Source organism: Entelurus aequoreus, linkage group LG06 (genome assembly GCF_033978785.1).
Source record: "Entelurus aequoreus isolate RoL-2023_Sb linkage group LG06, RoL_Eaeq_v1.1, whole genome shotgun sequence".
NCBI lineage: Eukaryota > Metazoa > Chordata > Actinopteri > Syngnathiformes > Syngnathidae > Entelurus > Entelurus aequoreus.
This window is the reverse complement of record NC_084736.1, coordinates 35,519,243-35,535,576: the sequence shown is the minus strand read 5'-3', so window position 1 is coordinate 35,535,576 and position 16,334 is coordinate 35,519,243. Positions and strand designations below refer to the sequence as shown.

The 16,334-nt window shown below is 45.0% G+C and overlaps 1 protein-coding gene across 5 annotated transcripts in view; it reads right to left on the bottom strand.

Annotated features, from left to right (window-relative positions):
* The window catches only part of si:dkeyp-72e1.9 (syntaxin-binding protein 4), a 163,614-nt gene that overhangs the window by 95,249 nt on the left and 52,031 nt on the right, over nucleotides 1–16,334 (bottom strand). For 4 of the 5 annotated variants that reach the window (XR_009826532.1, XM_062050636.1, XM_062050635.1 and 1 more), the window contains exons 4-6: nucleotides 8,154–8,223; nucleotides 8,008–8,082; nucleotides 1,913–1,992 (exon numbers count right to left, since the gene is read on the bottom strand). Coding sequence is in view for 4 of the 5 variants with exons in the window: in XM_062050636.1 (XP_061906620.1) it covers nucleotides 1,913–1,992; nucleotides 8,008–8,082; nucleotides 8,154–8,223 (225 nt within the window). In the remaining variant the exon portion in view is untranslated. Of the gene's footprint in view, nucleotides 1–1,912; nucleotides 1,993–2,283; nucleotides 2,397–8,007; nucleotides 8,083–8,153; nucleotides 8,224–16,334 lie in introns of those variants that run through there. The other variant, XM_062050638.1, reaches the window with a different exon arrangement.

The following is a 16,334-nucleotide window of genomic DNA, read 5'->3' as shown; positions in this document are numbered from 1 at the left end:
CACTATGTGTTCCATCTGCTGCCATGTTGACACATGTGACCTATTCACACAAATATGTGACTATTCACACAAATATGTGACCTATTCACACAAACATGTGACCTATTCACACAAATATATGACCTATTCACACAAATATGTGACCTAATCACACAAAAATATGACCTATTCACACAAACATGTGACCTATTCACACAAATTTATGACCTATTCACACAAATATGTGACCTATTCACACAAATATGTGACCTATTCACACAAACATGTGACTATTCACACAAACATGTGACTTATTCACACAAACATGTGACCTATTCACACAAACATGTGACCTATTCACACAAATATATGACCTTATCACACAAACATGTGACCTATTCACACAAACATGTGACTATTCACACAAACATGTGACCTATTCACACAAATATGTGACCATCTATCCATCCGTCTTCAACCGCTTATCCGGAATCGGGTCCCGAGGACAACAGCTTCAGCTGAGACCCCCAGACTTCCCTCTCCAGAGCCACAATAGCAACGTCCTCCTGGGGGATCCCAAAGCGTTCCCAGGCCAGAGAGGAGATGTAATCCCCCCATCTAGTCCTTGGGCTGCCCCGGGGTCTCCTCCCAGTGGGACGTGCAACAAGGACCTCCCTAGAGAGACGCTCATGAAGCATCCGCACAAGATGCCTGAACCACCTAAGCTGACTCCTTTCCAAGTGAAGGAGCTACTCCGAGTCTCTCTCGTTTGACTGAACTTCTCACCCGATCTCTAAGGGAGATGCCAGCCACCCTTCTGAGGAAACTCATTTCGGCCGCTTGTATCCGTGATCTTATTCTTTCGGTCATGACCCACACTTCATGACCATAGGTAAGAGTAGGAATGTACATAGCTCGGTAGACCGAGAGCTTTGCCTTCTGGCTCAGCTCTCGTTTCGTCATAACAGTGCGACAGAGAGACTTTAATACTGCCCAGCTGCTCCGATTCTCTGGCTGATTTCCTTCACCATCTTTCCCTCACTCGTGAACAAGACCCCAAGATACTTAAACTCCTCCACCTGGGACAGAGTCTCGTTCTCTACCTGGACTGTACAAACCATCGGTTTTCTGCTGAGAACCATGGCCTCAGATTTGGAGATGCTGATCTTCATTCCAGCTGCTGAACACTTGGCTGCGAACCGCCTCAGTGAGAGTTGAAGGTCACGAACCGAAGGTGCCATCAGGACCACATCATCTGCAAATTGCAGTGACGCAACCTTTAGTCACCCGAGACGTATACCCTCTCCGCCATGGTCACGACTTTGCCTAGAAATCCTGTCCATGAAAATCACAAACAGGATAGGTGACAGAGCGCAGCCCTGGCGAAGACCAACCCCCACTGGAAACGGATCCGACCTACACCTAAGCACCTGGACACAACTCTTGCTTTGGTTTTACAGAGATTGGATGGCCCTCAGCAGGGTCCCCTCACCTCGCACTCCCTCAGCACCTCCCACAAGATCCCCCGGGGGACCCGGTCATACGCCTTCTCCAAATCCACAAAGCACATGTAGACTGGATAGGCATACTACCAAGCCTTGTCCAGGATTCCAGCAAGAGTAAAGAGCTGGTCAGTTGTTCCATGACCAGGACGGAATCCACATTGCTCCTCTTGAATCTGAGGTTTGACTATCAGCCGGACCCTCCTTTCCAGTAGTGTGATACCCCTGTAATTAGCACACAACCTCTGGTCCCCCTTTTTGAATAGGAGAACCACCACCACAGTCTGCCACTCCCTCAGCACTGTCCCAGACTTCCACACAATGTTGAAAAGGCGTATCAACCAAGACAGTCCCTCAACACTCAGAGCCTCTCTAACCCTAAAGTCTCTCTCATGGTTTCATGAGCACAAGAGAGATAACATTTGGCCTACCTTGCTGAATGGGAGAGTTGCGAGTGGATCCTGTGCTACCATTGGAGCCATACTTCTCCAGCAGCTCAGCAAATTCTTTCCTTTCAAGGGGAAGAAAGGGTGAAATGTCACTGTGAGGACATCAAGGAGCGTGCATGACTGGCCTGGTAAAGAAGATCAGCAAAGGTTGAAATGATTTGGCAGCTGACTGCAAATACTGGCAGAGCCTTATCAGACTTTAAATGTCAAACATTGGTCACCGTGCTGCATTCACTTGTCTCAAAACATGAAAATGTGGCCTTTTTCACAATGATTTGGCTTGTTTGAACGTCAACGATGTCCTCACCCCCTGCACCCTGGCCTCGTCTTAGTTAATTAATTAATGTCCTCACCCCTGCATCTCCACTGTTTTCTCTTCCGTCTTCTCTATTTGTATCTCTTCTACATCTATCGCTTCTCATCTCTCTTCCCCTTCCAGTGTTGCCAACTCCTCAGTAAGGACAGTAGCTATTGGTTGTCGTAAAAGCTGGTTGGTGACATCATGGCTCATTTGCATAATTCATTACAATGGCCGCTGTGGGAGAGAGGGATAACGTACATTGTTAATTGTGATCAAGGGTTGTGATATTCAAGTCATTCATGAACATGTTTTATTTGAAGAGTCAGCGGCAGCTTTGCAATGGATGTGAGTTTCCTCTCTGCTCTGACTGGATTGCAACTTTGCTGTCATTGCGCTTAAAAGTACAACCAGGGCTGTGCAGTGCGACAAATTCACTCACAAATGCGCCTAAAAATAGACAGTGCAACTTGGAAAAAAAACCTAAACCTGTCGCACATGCGCGAAAAGGGATTTCAACCCTATCATCCCATTTTGCTCCTACAAGAAATCCATCCAAATGTGATCAAACTCTAATAAAATGTTGGCCCACCTGTACATCATCTTTGAAATAAACTTAAACCAACAAATATCACACAAATAGGCTTGACAAACTCGGGTTGGTCATGTACGCAGTACTCCTGCCACCCTGCAGGGGCAACAGTGAGGCATATGTGTCACAATGAAGCAGCAGTGGGGTGAGTAGAAGAAGATTACTCATTCAAACTAAAATTTTAACTATCGACCCTGAAAAAAAAATCTAAATAAATGGCAAATATCCAAAATGTTGTGCATGAAGACATTTAGGTTGTTTTGTATTGACATTGCTGACTTTGTGAAGTCTTTTGTTTTCATGGTCGTAACTCTCTGCCGATCAAAGCTCGTTTAACACAAGCAGCGCTAAATTTGACCAGTAGAGGGTGATAACGCTACGCCTCAGGGTTTTAATTGTGTTGAGCCACTTTCCTTGTGTGCAATGTTTGCTGTGGATGTTGTTGAATTTCTATATACATAAACTTCTGTAGTTTTTTGCGTAAATGTATTAACACTAAACCTATTTTACTTATGTAAATCACACAATGGACATTATAGTTCTGTTATGTTTATTTTATGTTTGCATTTCCAGTCTCACAAACTTAAATGAAGAACTAAGTGCTAAGAAGGAAGGAAAATAATTCAAAAGAAAATGAGCATCAATCCTCAACAAAACTTCTGGAGCTTCTGTTTCTTCATGCTAACTATCTGTCTAGCTGCACACGAGTAGCGAAGGCAGAATAATGAAGTTATTGACAGTGCAGTGTGGAAGCCGATGTGTTTACTTTGTAAATAAGTAAAACAAGGTGTCAAAGAAATCCAAGCTGTGGTAGCACTTTCTGACCAAACATCCAAACTTCTGGCCTCTGAGCCCTTAGACTCTTGAAACTGCGGCCCTCTGATGTCGTTGAATAGCCCTGACTTAAACCATAACGAAATGGACAAGTGTCACTAAGCACTCTGTGTATATATACAAGAGTTTGAACGTGGTAGTTGAATGTCCGCAAAGTAAGAAAACCGCACTTTTGAGGGTTTGCTCAACCTCGACGATCCTTGTGTGTGACCATACACACATTTATTACTGCCAAACTCCACAAACACACACAAATGTTTTTACTCATGCCCAATAGTTTGCAGGTTAAAAACAATTTTCTTCAATTTAAAAAGATTTTCAATTTAAAAAAGATGTGTAAATATAAAAACGATTTTATTCAATTAAAAAAAAAGATTTACATGTATAACAACTATTTTCTTCAATTTAAAAAAAGAATTGCAAGTATAAAAACAATTTTCTTCAATTTAAAAAAGATTTACAAGTATAACAACTATTTTATTCAATTTTTAAAAAAATATTTAAATGTTTAAAAACAATTTTCTTCAATTTAAAAAATATTTCCAAGTATAGCAACAGTTTTGTTCAATTTAAAAAAGATTTAAAAGTTTAAAAATGTCACGACGTTTGTTTTCCCGAGATGCAATAAAAGTTGGAGTGGACATGGCGTGAAGGTAAGGACATATTTTATTTTAACACTAACAAAAGGTACAAACTAAAGGCACGCACAAAGGCGGAGGTACAAACTTGGCTAATCAAAACAAAAGACTACCACAAAAGCAAAAACTATGAACATGAAATATACAACACTTACTGTGGCATGAAAAACGCGCATGGAACAATGGCTTGGAATGAACGCATGGGTGACAAGGGTAGCAGAAGCAATGTCGCCAGACACACTACTGAAAAGGACAGGCTTAAATACTAGTGACATGATTGATGACAGGTGTGTGAGTCCGAACGTGAAAACAGGTGCAACTAATGGGTTGACATGGTAACAAAGCAAGGGAGTGAAAACAGGAACTAAAAAGAGTCCAAAAACCAAACAGAACATAACTAAAACAAAACATGATCACAGACATGACAGAGCCCCCTCCTTAAGGACAGATACTAGATGTCCAAAAAAAAAAAACAATGATCAAGAGTCATGGGAGGGCGGGAGGGGGACTTGGCGGTGGGTCACCAGACCAAGTGTCCCCGTATCCACCGGGGCAGAGTTAGGGGGCGGCGACTCTTAGAACGCCACTGCACCTGACGAAGTGGGTGAACCGGGAACGGCCATGTCCGTGGCCGACGAGAAGGTTGACGCACTTGGCGCGGCGGACACCCAGGGAATGGCCACATCCGTGGCCGACGAGGAGGTGGACGCACTTGGCGTGGCGGACGCCCAGGAAATGACCACATCCGTGGCCGACGAGGAGGTGGGCGCGTCGTCGTCGTGGCAGGCGTGGATGCGCGTGTCCTCGTCGTGGCAGGCCGCGAAGCTTGGCGTGGTGCGGCAGGCGGTGAAGCATGGCGTGGTGCGGCAGACGAAGCAGGCGTGGAAGCAGCAGACGAAGCAGGCGCGGGTGCAGCAGCCGAAGCAGGCGGGTCTTGGCGTGGCGGGTCTTGGCTTGGCGGTGCTTGGCTTGGCGGTGCTTGGCTTTGTGGAGCTGCTACGGGCGGCGTAGAGCTGCTACGGGCGGCGTAGAGCTGCTACGGGCGGCGTAGAGCTGCTACGGGCGGCGCTTGGCAGCGTGGAGCATCTACAGGAACCTGCCGTGGTGCAGGTACAGGAACCTGGCGTGGAGCAGGTACCGGAACCTGCCGTGGTGCAGGTACAGGAACCTGTCGTGGTGCAGCGACAGGTGCTAGCCGTGGTGCAGCGACAGGTGCTAGCCGTGGTGCTGCGACAGGTGCTAGCCGTGGTGCAGCGACAGGTGCTGGCCGTGGTGCTAACCGTGGTGCTAGCCCTGGTGCTAGCCGTGGCTTTGGCTTCGGCGGAGGTGGCCTAGCTGGGGGTTGTGGCTTGGCAGGCCGAAAGACCGGTGGTGGCGGCCGGGCCGGAGGTTGCGTGCTTAGCAGGTCGAAAGACGGGTGGTGGCGGCCGGGCTGGAGGCTGTGGCTTGGCATGGTGAAGAACTGGTGGTGGTGGCTGGGCTGGGCTGGGGGCTGTGGCTTGGCATGGTGCAGCTGAGCCACCCCACCAGTATAGTTCCCGGCCCTAGCCCCCCCTCAAGGAGCGGATACCAGACGCGCTCCCCGTGGTCTGGAACCGTTTTTAGGGGTGGGTGGAGGGAGATCAGGAGGGGGGCAGAATCCTCCCCTCTAAATTGTCCAAATTGTCTTTCTTCATCCCCCCCCCTGAAGTTGAGTGGGAGGAAAAAAATAAAAATTCTGTGATGTAGGCGAGGCTTGAGTCTTTGGGGGCGGGGCATGAAATTGGGATGACTGTGACTGATTAGCTCTGATTTCTAAAAACATATCTTGGTAATGTTTTATCATGTTTTTAGAGTCTTTGGTTGGAGGCGGGTGACAAAAGGAAAAAGAGTTCAGAGAAAAAAAATGTTCCTGGTCCGTGACGTCATCAGGGCTAAGTCGGGCTGCCTGCTGCCTACTTCCGCCCGGAGGGGGAGGAGCTTGTGGGAGCGACGCGTCCTGCCAGCTTGGAGAAGCCCTTCCTGACGGCTTTCATTTTTGCCGCCGCTTTCGGGAATGGAGCGACGAGCCAACGTCTTGGGGCCACACAGAGCTTAATGGAATAAGTTTTCCATTTGGCCCCCACATTAAATCTCTGCGCTCCCCGGAGGAATAGCGCAGCATTTCCTCCTCAATCGCGCGCAGGACCTCCCACGCTCCCTCGTCCAACTTCTTCTGGCTGGCGACATTCTGTCACGACGTGGACTATGGCGGGTTTGTTTTCCCGAGATGCAATAAAAGTTGGAGTGGACATGGCGTGAAGGTAAGGACATATTTCATTTTAACACTAACAAAAGGTACTAACAAAAGGTACAAACTAAAGGCGCGCACAAAGGCGGAGGTACAAACTTGGCTAATCAAAACAAAAGACTAGCACAAAGGCAAAAACTATGAACATGAAATATACAACACTTGCTGTGGCATGAAAAACGCGAATGAACAATGGCTAGGAATGAACGCATGGGTGACAAGGGTAGCAGAAGCAATGTCGCCAGACACACTACTGAAAAGGACAGGCTTAAATACTAGTGACATGATTGATGACAGGTGTGTGAGTCCGAACGTGAAAACAGGTGCAACTAATGGGTTGATATGGTAACAAAGCAAGGGAGTGAAAACAGGAACTAAAAAGAGTCCAAAAACCAAACAGAACATAACTTAAACAAAACATGATCACAGACATGACAAAAAAAAACCTTTTCTTCAATTTAAAATGAGATTTACAAATCGACAAAAACAGTTTTCTGCAAATTAAAAATACAATTATAAAACTATTGTCTTCAATTTAAAAAAGATTTGCAAGTAAACAATTTTGTGCTAGTAAAAAAATGATTTGCGAGTGTAAAACAATGTATTCTATTAAAAAAACGATTCACTAGTATGAAACCAAGTTAAAACTTTTGGCAGCAGTATTCCACCCAGTGCGATACACACACTTGCAGTCGGAGCAGCTGTAATTCGCACTCGAAAACGACAGGTGGTGCTGCTGAGTCAATTTAAAGCCACCAGAGCTGCTGTTATGTGCGCATGGGGCCATCCGCCAAAAATATCAGAAGAAAAAAGCAGGGTGGGTGTAAAATGGCGGACAGAAGAGTGGGGAACCTCCAGGTTAACTTACCGGTTGAGCATGTTTAGTTTGAGAATATATTTTTATAGAGGGCCAAAGCTGTGGGCAGAATGGGACGCTGCGGTACTCAGTTGTATGACCCTTTTCCACCACTTGTGGCAGTAATGACAATATCAAATAAACAGAAAAAGTCTGGAGCTAAAGTCGTAGAAGTTTTCTAAAGTGCAAAAATTATGACTAAAATGGTGAAGCTGTGTTTTTATTATGTATGCACTTTAATTTTATTTACAGTTTTGTTAAGAAACATATTCATTTGTAATTAATTTGATTTTAAAATGTATTTTTAGTCATTTAATTGTAAATAGCTAAATGACCTAAGCCCAATGTTTGTGTTAAATAAATAATATTAGTGCTGATATAATTTGACAAGACCCTGAACGGGACAAGCGGTAGAAACTGGATGGATGGATCATTTGACAAGGTTGTAAACTGTAAGTAGGTTAGATATAAATATTGAGAATTATTAAAATGAAGTTAATAATGTAGTGTAAATATTTGAGTGAGCGCCAGCCCCCTCTGTAGTGGAAAAGTTAGGCAGTTAAGAACCCTTGCCATAAAGCTTGACTTACTTTGCTTCCTCATCCCTGGCTACCAGAAGGCGCATGCGATTGGTCGCTGAAGCGGCTCTCAAGACGTCCACAGCTCTGATCCACAACAACAACAAAATAAATCAATATATTTTCCAAATATTGACACAAATATTCTCCCAAATTACCTTTCACTTGTGACACCGATTAGACTTTCCCCATTGACCTCCAAGATCTGGTCTCCAGGCAACAGGTTTCCTAGCAGAAGTCAGAGATAGCTTGTTTATTATTATTATTATTATTACTATTATTATACTATTATTATTGTTATTATTATTATTATTATTATTATTACTATTATTATTATTACACTATTATTATTACTATTATACTATTATTGTTATTATTATATACTATTATCATTATTAATATTCCCAGGTACACATAAAGTGTACGTTGGAGGAAATAAAGTGTACGTTGGAACAAATAAAGTGTCCATTGGAACAAATAAAGTGTACGTTGGAACAAATAAAGTGTCCATTGGAACAAATAAAGTGTACGTTGGAACAAATAAAGTGTACGTTGGAACAAATAAAGTGTACGCTGGAACAAATAGAGTGTACTTTGGAACAAATAAAATGTACATTGGAACAAATAAAGTGTACGTCGAAGGAAATAAAGTGTACGTTGGAACAAATAAAGTGTACATTGGAACAAATAAAGTGTACGTCGAAGGAAATAAAGTGTACTTCGAAGGAAATAAAGTGTACGTTGGAACAAATAAAGTGTACGTTGGAACAAATAAAGTGTACATTGGAACAAACAAAGTGTACGTTGGAGGAAATAAAGTGTACGTTGGAACAAATAAAGTGTACATTGGAACAAATAAAGTGTACGTTGGAACGAATAAAGTGTACGTTGGAACGAATAAAGTGTACGTTGGAACAAATAAAGTTTACGTTGGAACAAATAAAGTGTACGTTGGAGGAAATAAAGTGTACGTTGGAACAAATAAAGTGTATGTTGGAGGAAATAAAGTGTATGTTGGAACAAATAAAGTGGACGTTGGAGGAAATAAAATGTACGTCGGAGGAAATAAAGTGTACGTTGGAACAAATAAAGTGTACGTTGGAACAAATAAAGTGTACGTTGGAGGAAATAAAGTGTAAGTTGGAACAAATAAAGTGTACGTTTGAGGAAATAAAGTGTACGTTGGAACAAATAAAGTGTACGTTGGAACAAATAAAGTGTATGTTGGAACAAATAAAGTGTACGTAGGAACAAATAAAGTGTACGTTGGAGGAAATAAAATGTACGTTGGAAGAAATAAAGTGTACATTGGAACAAATAAAGTGTACGTTGGAGGAAATAAAGTGTACATTGGAGGAGATAAAGTGTACGTTGGAGGAAATAAAGTGTACGTTGAACCAAATAAAGTGTACTTTGGAACAAATAAAGTGTACGTTGGAACAAATAAAGTGTACGTTGGAGGAAATCATTCTCATATTCAACGTTCCCTCTAAGGTGCGCGCCTGCGCAATTGCGCACCGCTCACGCGTCCTCTGCGCACAGCAAATTAATGCAGCGCAGAAAATCAAAAATCCCATCTGAACTTTACTGTAAACAAAGTAAACACATTACAATTTATTCTGTATGATTTTGCAATGCAACTCTGTGAGTGACAGGTGACAACAAGAGTGGCCCTAATGAATAAAACAATATTTGTCAACACAGTTCAATTATCGTCTGTCGAGACACTTTACGGACAGGAATTCCATCAATCACTTTATTGAGCAAAACTGTTTGTAACCACACCAAAACATGAGTAAAAAAAACTTTTATCTATAAAAACTGGTAATTTTCTGCCATACAAACCAGGCTTAAACCAACGTTGTCATCCGTCGTTTCAACAGAAGCCGCTCGCTCTGTCTCACCTGCACCAACACACGCACTCATGGCACTTAGCCAGTGCTGCATTTATGGCCACACAAAAAGTCGGATGTGTAAATGCCAGGTTGTAACACTCGGACTCCTCAATCAGATGTGTGCTTATTTTACTGCCATTTATTAAGAATGTTAATCAAGGATATTATTCATGAAATATTGTCACTAGATTTCATAAATGCTAATAAAAAGATGTATTTTACAGACAGAAAGTTACAGAAACTAAATGTAATCTCTGTAAGGGGTTACATTTCTTTTAAAGGCAGGACCCGCAGCCAGACATACAATACTAGCACATAGGTCATGAAAAACATGTTTTTTTGTTATTGTCATTGTAAGAGGGCAAAATCCCTTCCATCTATGCATCCATTTTCTACCGCTTGTCCCGTTCGGGGTCGCGGGGGTGCTGAAGAGTATCTCAGCTGCATTCGTGCGGAAGGCGGGGTACACCCTGGACAAGACACCACCTCATCACAGGGCCAACACAGATAGACAGACAACATTCACACTCACATTCACACACTAGGGACCATTTAGTGTTGCCAATCAACCTATCCCCAGGTGCATGTCTTTGGAGGTGGGAGGAAGCCGGAGTACCCGGAGGGAACCCGGAGGGAACCCGGAGGGAACCCACGCAGTCACGGGGAGAACATGCAAACTCCACACAGAAAGATCCCGAGCGCAGGATCGAACCCAGGACCTTTGTATTGTGAGGCAGACGCACTAACCCCTCCGGCAAAATCCCTTACAGTATATCAGAAAATTATTTTAATAAAACATTTAAATGGTTATGATGTCAGGTTTGGGACAGGTGTGACGCTGGTGTGGCCACAGTGAGCACGTCTGATGTTGCTCACATGTGCTCCACTGAATGCTCAGGGAGTTAGTGCGTTTTCTCACACATGAAAAATTAGAGGGAACATTGCTCATATTACAGTCAAACACACAAGTGGCCACTATACAAAGGTTTCAAATTTGTGGCCATTTCTTGTTTTGTTGATATAAATTCTGCTTCCTCTTTCTGAGCGCTTTCCTCCTCACCTCCTCACCTCTAATTCATTCAGTCTACCTTCTTCAAAGTTTGTGTCTTGTTGGTCTTTTTGTGTGTACAGTTCTTTCTTGTTGGCTCACCTCAGCCATTTTTGCACACGCAGTTTCTCACTGCTTGTTTAGTGCACAACCCTGTTGCACTCCTCCTTGCATTTTGGGACATTAAACGCCTGTGAACCTGCGAGTGGCTTGCCGACGTCTGCCTTTTGAGGTCACGACACGCCATCTTGATTTTCTTTGGCCCAACCTTTTGGCTCCAGCGCCACGAGTGAGACGTGCCGCCAAACGCAAAAGTGGTGGAGGCGGTCACATTCAAGCCGGTTGGCCTTGTGGTCACATTAGCAAGGATGGTGGCATCCAGGTGAAGGTCGGTATGAAAGTGTGTGACATTTGGCAAGACACACTTTGGTGAAACCACTTTGGGCAACGGGAGCGTGTGATTGACAGAAATGCATGATGATCCAATAACAGCAAACACAAATAAGATGAATATTGTCACCCGTCAGCAACCTAAAGAAGGTTTAAATGTACAGGGATGGGAACTGAATTCGGTACTTTTTTGGCAAGGATCGAATCTTGCCATCGGGCACTCGAGCTGTGAACCTTTCGGTGCCACACGGTTAGGTTCTTAGGGATAACAATTCCATTCAAAACGATTCTCGATTCAAAATCTATTCTTTTCTAATAACATTGGATATTGGTAGCGTTGAGTACTAATATCGGGAATTTGTACCGTATCCCTGGTAACCTGTTTTGAAAACTTTTTTATAAAATGGATCGACTAGTGGTGAAAATTAGTTTGAATCATGAAACCAATTCTAAATCAAATCGTCACCCCAAAAATCATAATCCAAAAAAGGAGATGTACCTGCGACAAAATAAGAAGAACTAGAGTTTGCAATTCCAGTAAGAATTACGTGCAAATGCTTTATATGCACTAGCTGCTGATACGTGTGTGGATGTTAGTTTGATTGTCCAAGGTGAGTGGAGTGTGTGGATGGTAGTTTGCTTGTCCAAGGTGAGATGAGTGTGTGGATGGTAGTTTGATTGCCCAAGGTGAGTGGAGTGTGTGGATGGTAGTTTGATTGTGTTAGGTGAGCGGAGTGTGTGGATGGTTGTTTGATTGTCCAAGGTGAGTGGAGTGTGTGGATGGTAGTTTGATTGTCCAAGGTGAGTGGAGTGTGTGGATGGTAGTTTGATTGTGTTAGGTGAGCGGAGTGTGTGGATGGTTGTTTGATTGTCCAAGGTGAGTGGAGTGTGTGGATGGTAGTTTGATTGTCCAAGGTGAGATGAGTGTGTGGCTGGGAGTTTGATTGTCCAAGGTGAGTGGAGTGTGTGGATGGTAGTTTGATTGTCCAAGGTGAGATGAGTGTGTGGATGGTAGTTTGATTGGCCAAGGTGAGTGGAGTGTGTGGATGGTAGTTTGAATGTCCAAGGTGAGTGGAGTGTGTGGATGGTAGTTTGATTGTCCAAGGTGAGTGGAGTGTGTGGATGGTAGTTTGATTGTCCAAGGTGAGTGGAGTGTGTGGATGGTAGTTTGATTGTCCAAGGTGAGTGGAGTGTGTGGATGGTAGTTTGATTGTCCAAGGTGAGTGGAGTGTGTGGATGGTAGTTTGATTGTGTTAGGTGAGCGGAGTGTGTGGATGGTTGTTTGATTGTCCAAGGTGAGTGGAGTGTGTGGATGGTAGTTTGATTGTCCAAGGTGAGTGGAGTGTGTGGATGGTAGTTTGATTGTTTAAGGTGAGTGGAGTGTGTGGATGCTAGTTTGATTGTCCAATGTGAGTGGAGTGTGTGGATGGTAGTTTGGTTGTCCAAGGTGAGTCAATTGTGGAGGGTAGTTTGATTGTCCAAGGTGAGTGGAGTGTGTGGATGGTAGTTTGATTGTCCAAGGTGAGTGGAGTGTGTGGATGGTAGTTTGATTGTCCAAGGTGAGTGGAGTATCCACTAGTCCTCCTGAGTTCGTCCTTCGAGCACCTTGCTCCGGCGACCATATTCAGCAAACTCGACCTCCGTAACGCCTACCATCTCGTCCGCATCAGGGAGGGCAACCAATGTAAAATGGCATTGAACACACACCTGAGTCATTTTGAGTACAGGGTATTGCCCTTTGGACTTACTAATGCCCCTGCTGTCTTCCAGGCATTAGTTAATGACGTCTTGAGGGACATGTTAGACCAGTTTGTCGTTGTTTATTTGGATGACATTCTTGTGTTTTCTAGAGACCTACAGGAGCATCAGAGACACGTACGCCTGGTTCTTCAGGGCCTGCTCGAGAACCGGTTATTTGTCAAAGCCGAGAAGTGCGAGTTCCATTCCCCTACTGTCGGGCTATATAATTGAGAAGGGGCACATTAAGGCAGACCCTAGGAATGTTGAGGCGGTGATTGAGTGGCCCCAGCCCACCACCCGCACGAAACTGAGGCGTTTCTTTGGGTTTGCGGGATTCTACCGTGGCTTCATCCGGGACTTCAGCAAGGTAGCCGCTCCTCTTCATTCTCTCACGTCTACACTTTCGCTTTTTCAGTGGTCCAAGAAGGCCAGCACGATCTTCCAGACCCTCAAGGAGAGCTTCAGTTCAGCCCCGGTGCCAGTCCATCCTGACCCTAACAGTCCTTTTACTGTGGAGGTGGATGCCTCCGAGTCCGGTATCGGGGTTGTGCTTTCCCAGCGCTCAGGGAAGGACAATTTGGTGCACCCTTGTGCTTTCTTTTCCAGACGTCTCTGCCCTGCTATAAAGAATTATGGCGCGGGGAACCGCGAACTGTTGGCGGTCCACGAGGCTCTGGTGGAGTGGAGGCAATGGCTGGAGGGGGCCAAACACCCATTTTTAGTGCTGACGGATCACCGCAACCTCATCCACATTCGCTCTGCTTAGAGGCTCAACGACCGTCAGGCACGATGGGCACAATTTTTCAGCCGTTTTGACTGCACACTGTCTTTCAGACCAGGCTCCCGCAACACGAAGGCGGATGCCCTCTCCCGCCAGTTCTCGGAGGAACCCTCCAGCCCACCCACAGCGGAACCCATCCTCCCTCCTGCTCGTATTATGGGCATTGTAACTTGGGAGGTTGAGAGTCTGGTCAGGGAAGCTTTGCGCTCTGACCCGGGTCTGGACGGCGGACCATCAAACAGACTGTTTGTTCCCAAGGAACTGCGCCCTAAGGTATTGAACTGGGGTAATTCCAGTGTCTTCGCTATCATTTATCCGCCTGCATTTTTGGTGGCCATCCATGGAGGCTGATACCCGGGAGTTTGTCGCTTGCACCATCTGCTCCCGCAACAAGGCTACCCGTAGCTCCCTGGCAGGCCTGTTGTGTCCGCTACCCATCAGCAGCCGGCCCTGGTCACACATTGCTGTGGACTTTGTTACAGGATAGTCGACAGAGTCTCCAAAGGGGCACACTTCATTCCCCTTTCCCTCCCCTCTGCTGCCGAGACAGGAGAACTTCTCACACAACATGTCATCAGACTGCTTGAGATCCTCATGGATGTCGTGTCAGACCGTGGTCCCCAATTCATCTCTCGTGTCTGGCAGACTTTTTGCAAGGGAATTGGGGCCACGGTCAGTGTCACCTCCGGTTACCACCCCCAGAGTAATGGTCAAGCGGACAGAGCCAATCAGTGCGTGGAGAACATGCTGCGCTGTAAGGCTGCCCGCCAGCCCACATCTTGGAGCAAGTACCTTCCCTGGGTGGAGTACGCCTACAACTCCATGGCCAGCTCAGCCACAGGTATGTCCCCTTTCGAGTGTTTATTGGGCTATCAACCCCTGTTCCACCAGCAGGCGGTCGAAGCAGCAGTTCCTTCCACCCAAGCTCACCTGAGATGCTGCCGTTGTGGCGGGAGGACCGCCCGCGCTGCTCTGTTGAGGGCCTACGAAAGAATGCGTTGCAGCGCCAACCGACGTCACACCCCGGCTCCCACTTATCAGCCCGGGCAGCAAGTGATGTTGCGTAACAAGGACCTTCACTTTCTGGTATCATCTCAAAAGTTGGCACCACGCTACGTGGGTCCATTTCCCATAGAGAGGATCATCAACCTAGCCTTCGTACGTCTCACGCTACTGCAATCTAGTCTTACCCAGTTTTCCACGTTTCTCAGATTAAGCCTGTGGCAGTCAGTTCTCTCTCGGCCCCTGTCCCTGTTTTCCCCCCCTTCCAGGGTCCTCGAGAGCGATGATCCGGTATGGACTGTCAAGGAGATTCTTAGGGTTCGTCGACAGGGTAGGGTTTAGTTTATTTAGTGGATTGGGAGGGTTATGGTCCTGAGGACCGATCCTGGGTTCTGGCCTCCTACTTCGCTGACTCATCACTTTTGGAGGACTTCTACAGGACTCACCCTGATGCACCTTGAAGCTTGTCGGGAGCCTCGCATAAGGAGGGGGGTACTGTTACGGCTCAGGCTCCTGCTGCCTTTCATCCATCTGTGCACTCTAGTGAGCGCGCCTCTGGACACGCCCACAGGCGTTCCCCTCCGGCTGCACAATCACCACACCAGATGCTCTTCCAGTGCCAGAACTTAGCTAGATTTCGCAGTATTGTAAGCCCACACGTCTCTAGCTTCCTCTCCATGTGCATTCTCGCTCTCCGTGTTTCCCCACCTCTGTGCTCATCGTGTGTTGTCCTTTGTCGTGTTCCTGCAGTCCCTCTTCATTCCACGGATTCAAGCTGTGAGTCTTGTCTCCCCAGATTCCCTCTGGTCTTCTTGCTGCCTTCCTGGATCTCGACCTCACACCTGACCACGGACCTCCGAGCTTGCCTTGCCCTTTCTGGCCTTCGGCCTCTCACTCAACACGCACCTTCAACAACTCCCGGTAATACTCAGTAAGACACAATGCATAGTCACACCATACTTCTTTGGTTTAGTTACACACTCTACTTCCTTGTGTTTAATAAACACTCCTCTAACTATCGACGCCCCTGTCTCAGTGCCGTCTCCTTCTCCATAGTACTCTCACAAATAATAATAATAATAATAATACATACAGTATATGATTATTTGGTGTAGAATCTTATGTGTGAATACTTGGACATTCACACAACAATAATAATAACCATAATAATAATAATAATAATAATAATAATAATAATAATAATAATAAATAGATGATTATTTGTAGAATCTTATGTGTGAATACTTGGACAAAATAATACTAATAATAATAATCCATCCATCCATCCATTTTCTACCGCTTATAATAATAATAATGATAATAATAATAATATTAATAATAATAATAATAATAACTATAATTGTAATAATAATACATAGATGATTATTTGGTGTACAATCTTATATGTGTGAATACTTGGACATTCACACAATAATAATAATAATAATAATAATAATAATAAATAGAGGATTATTTGGTGTAG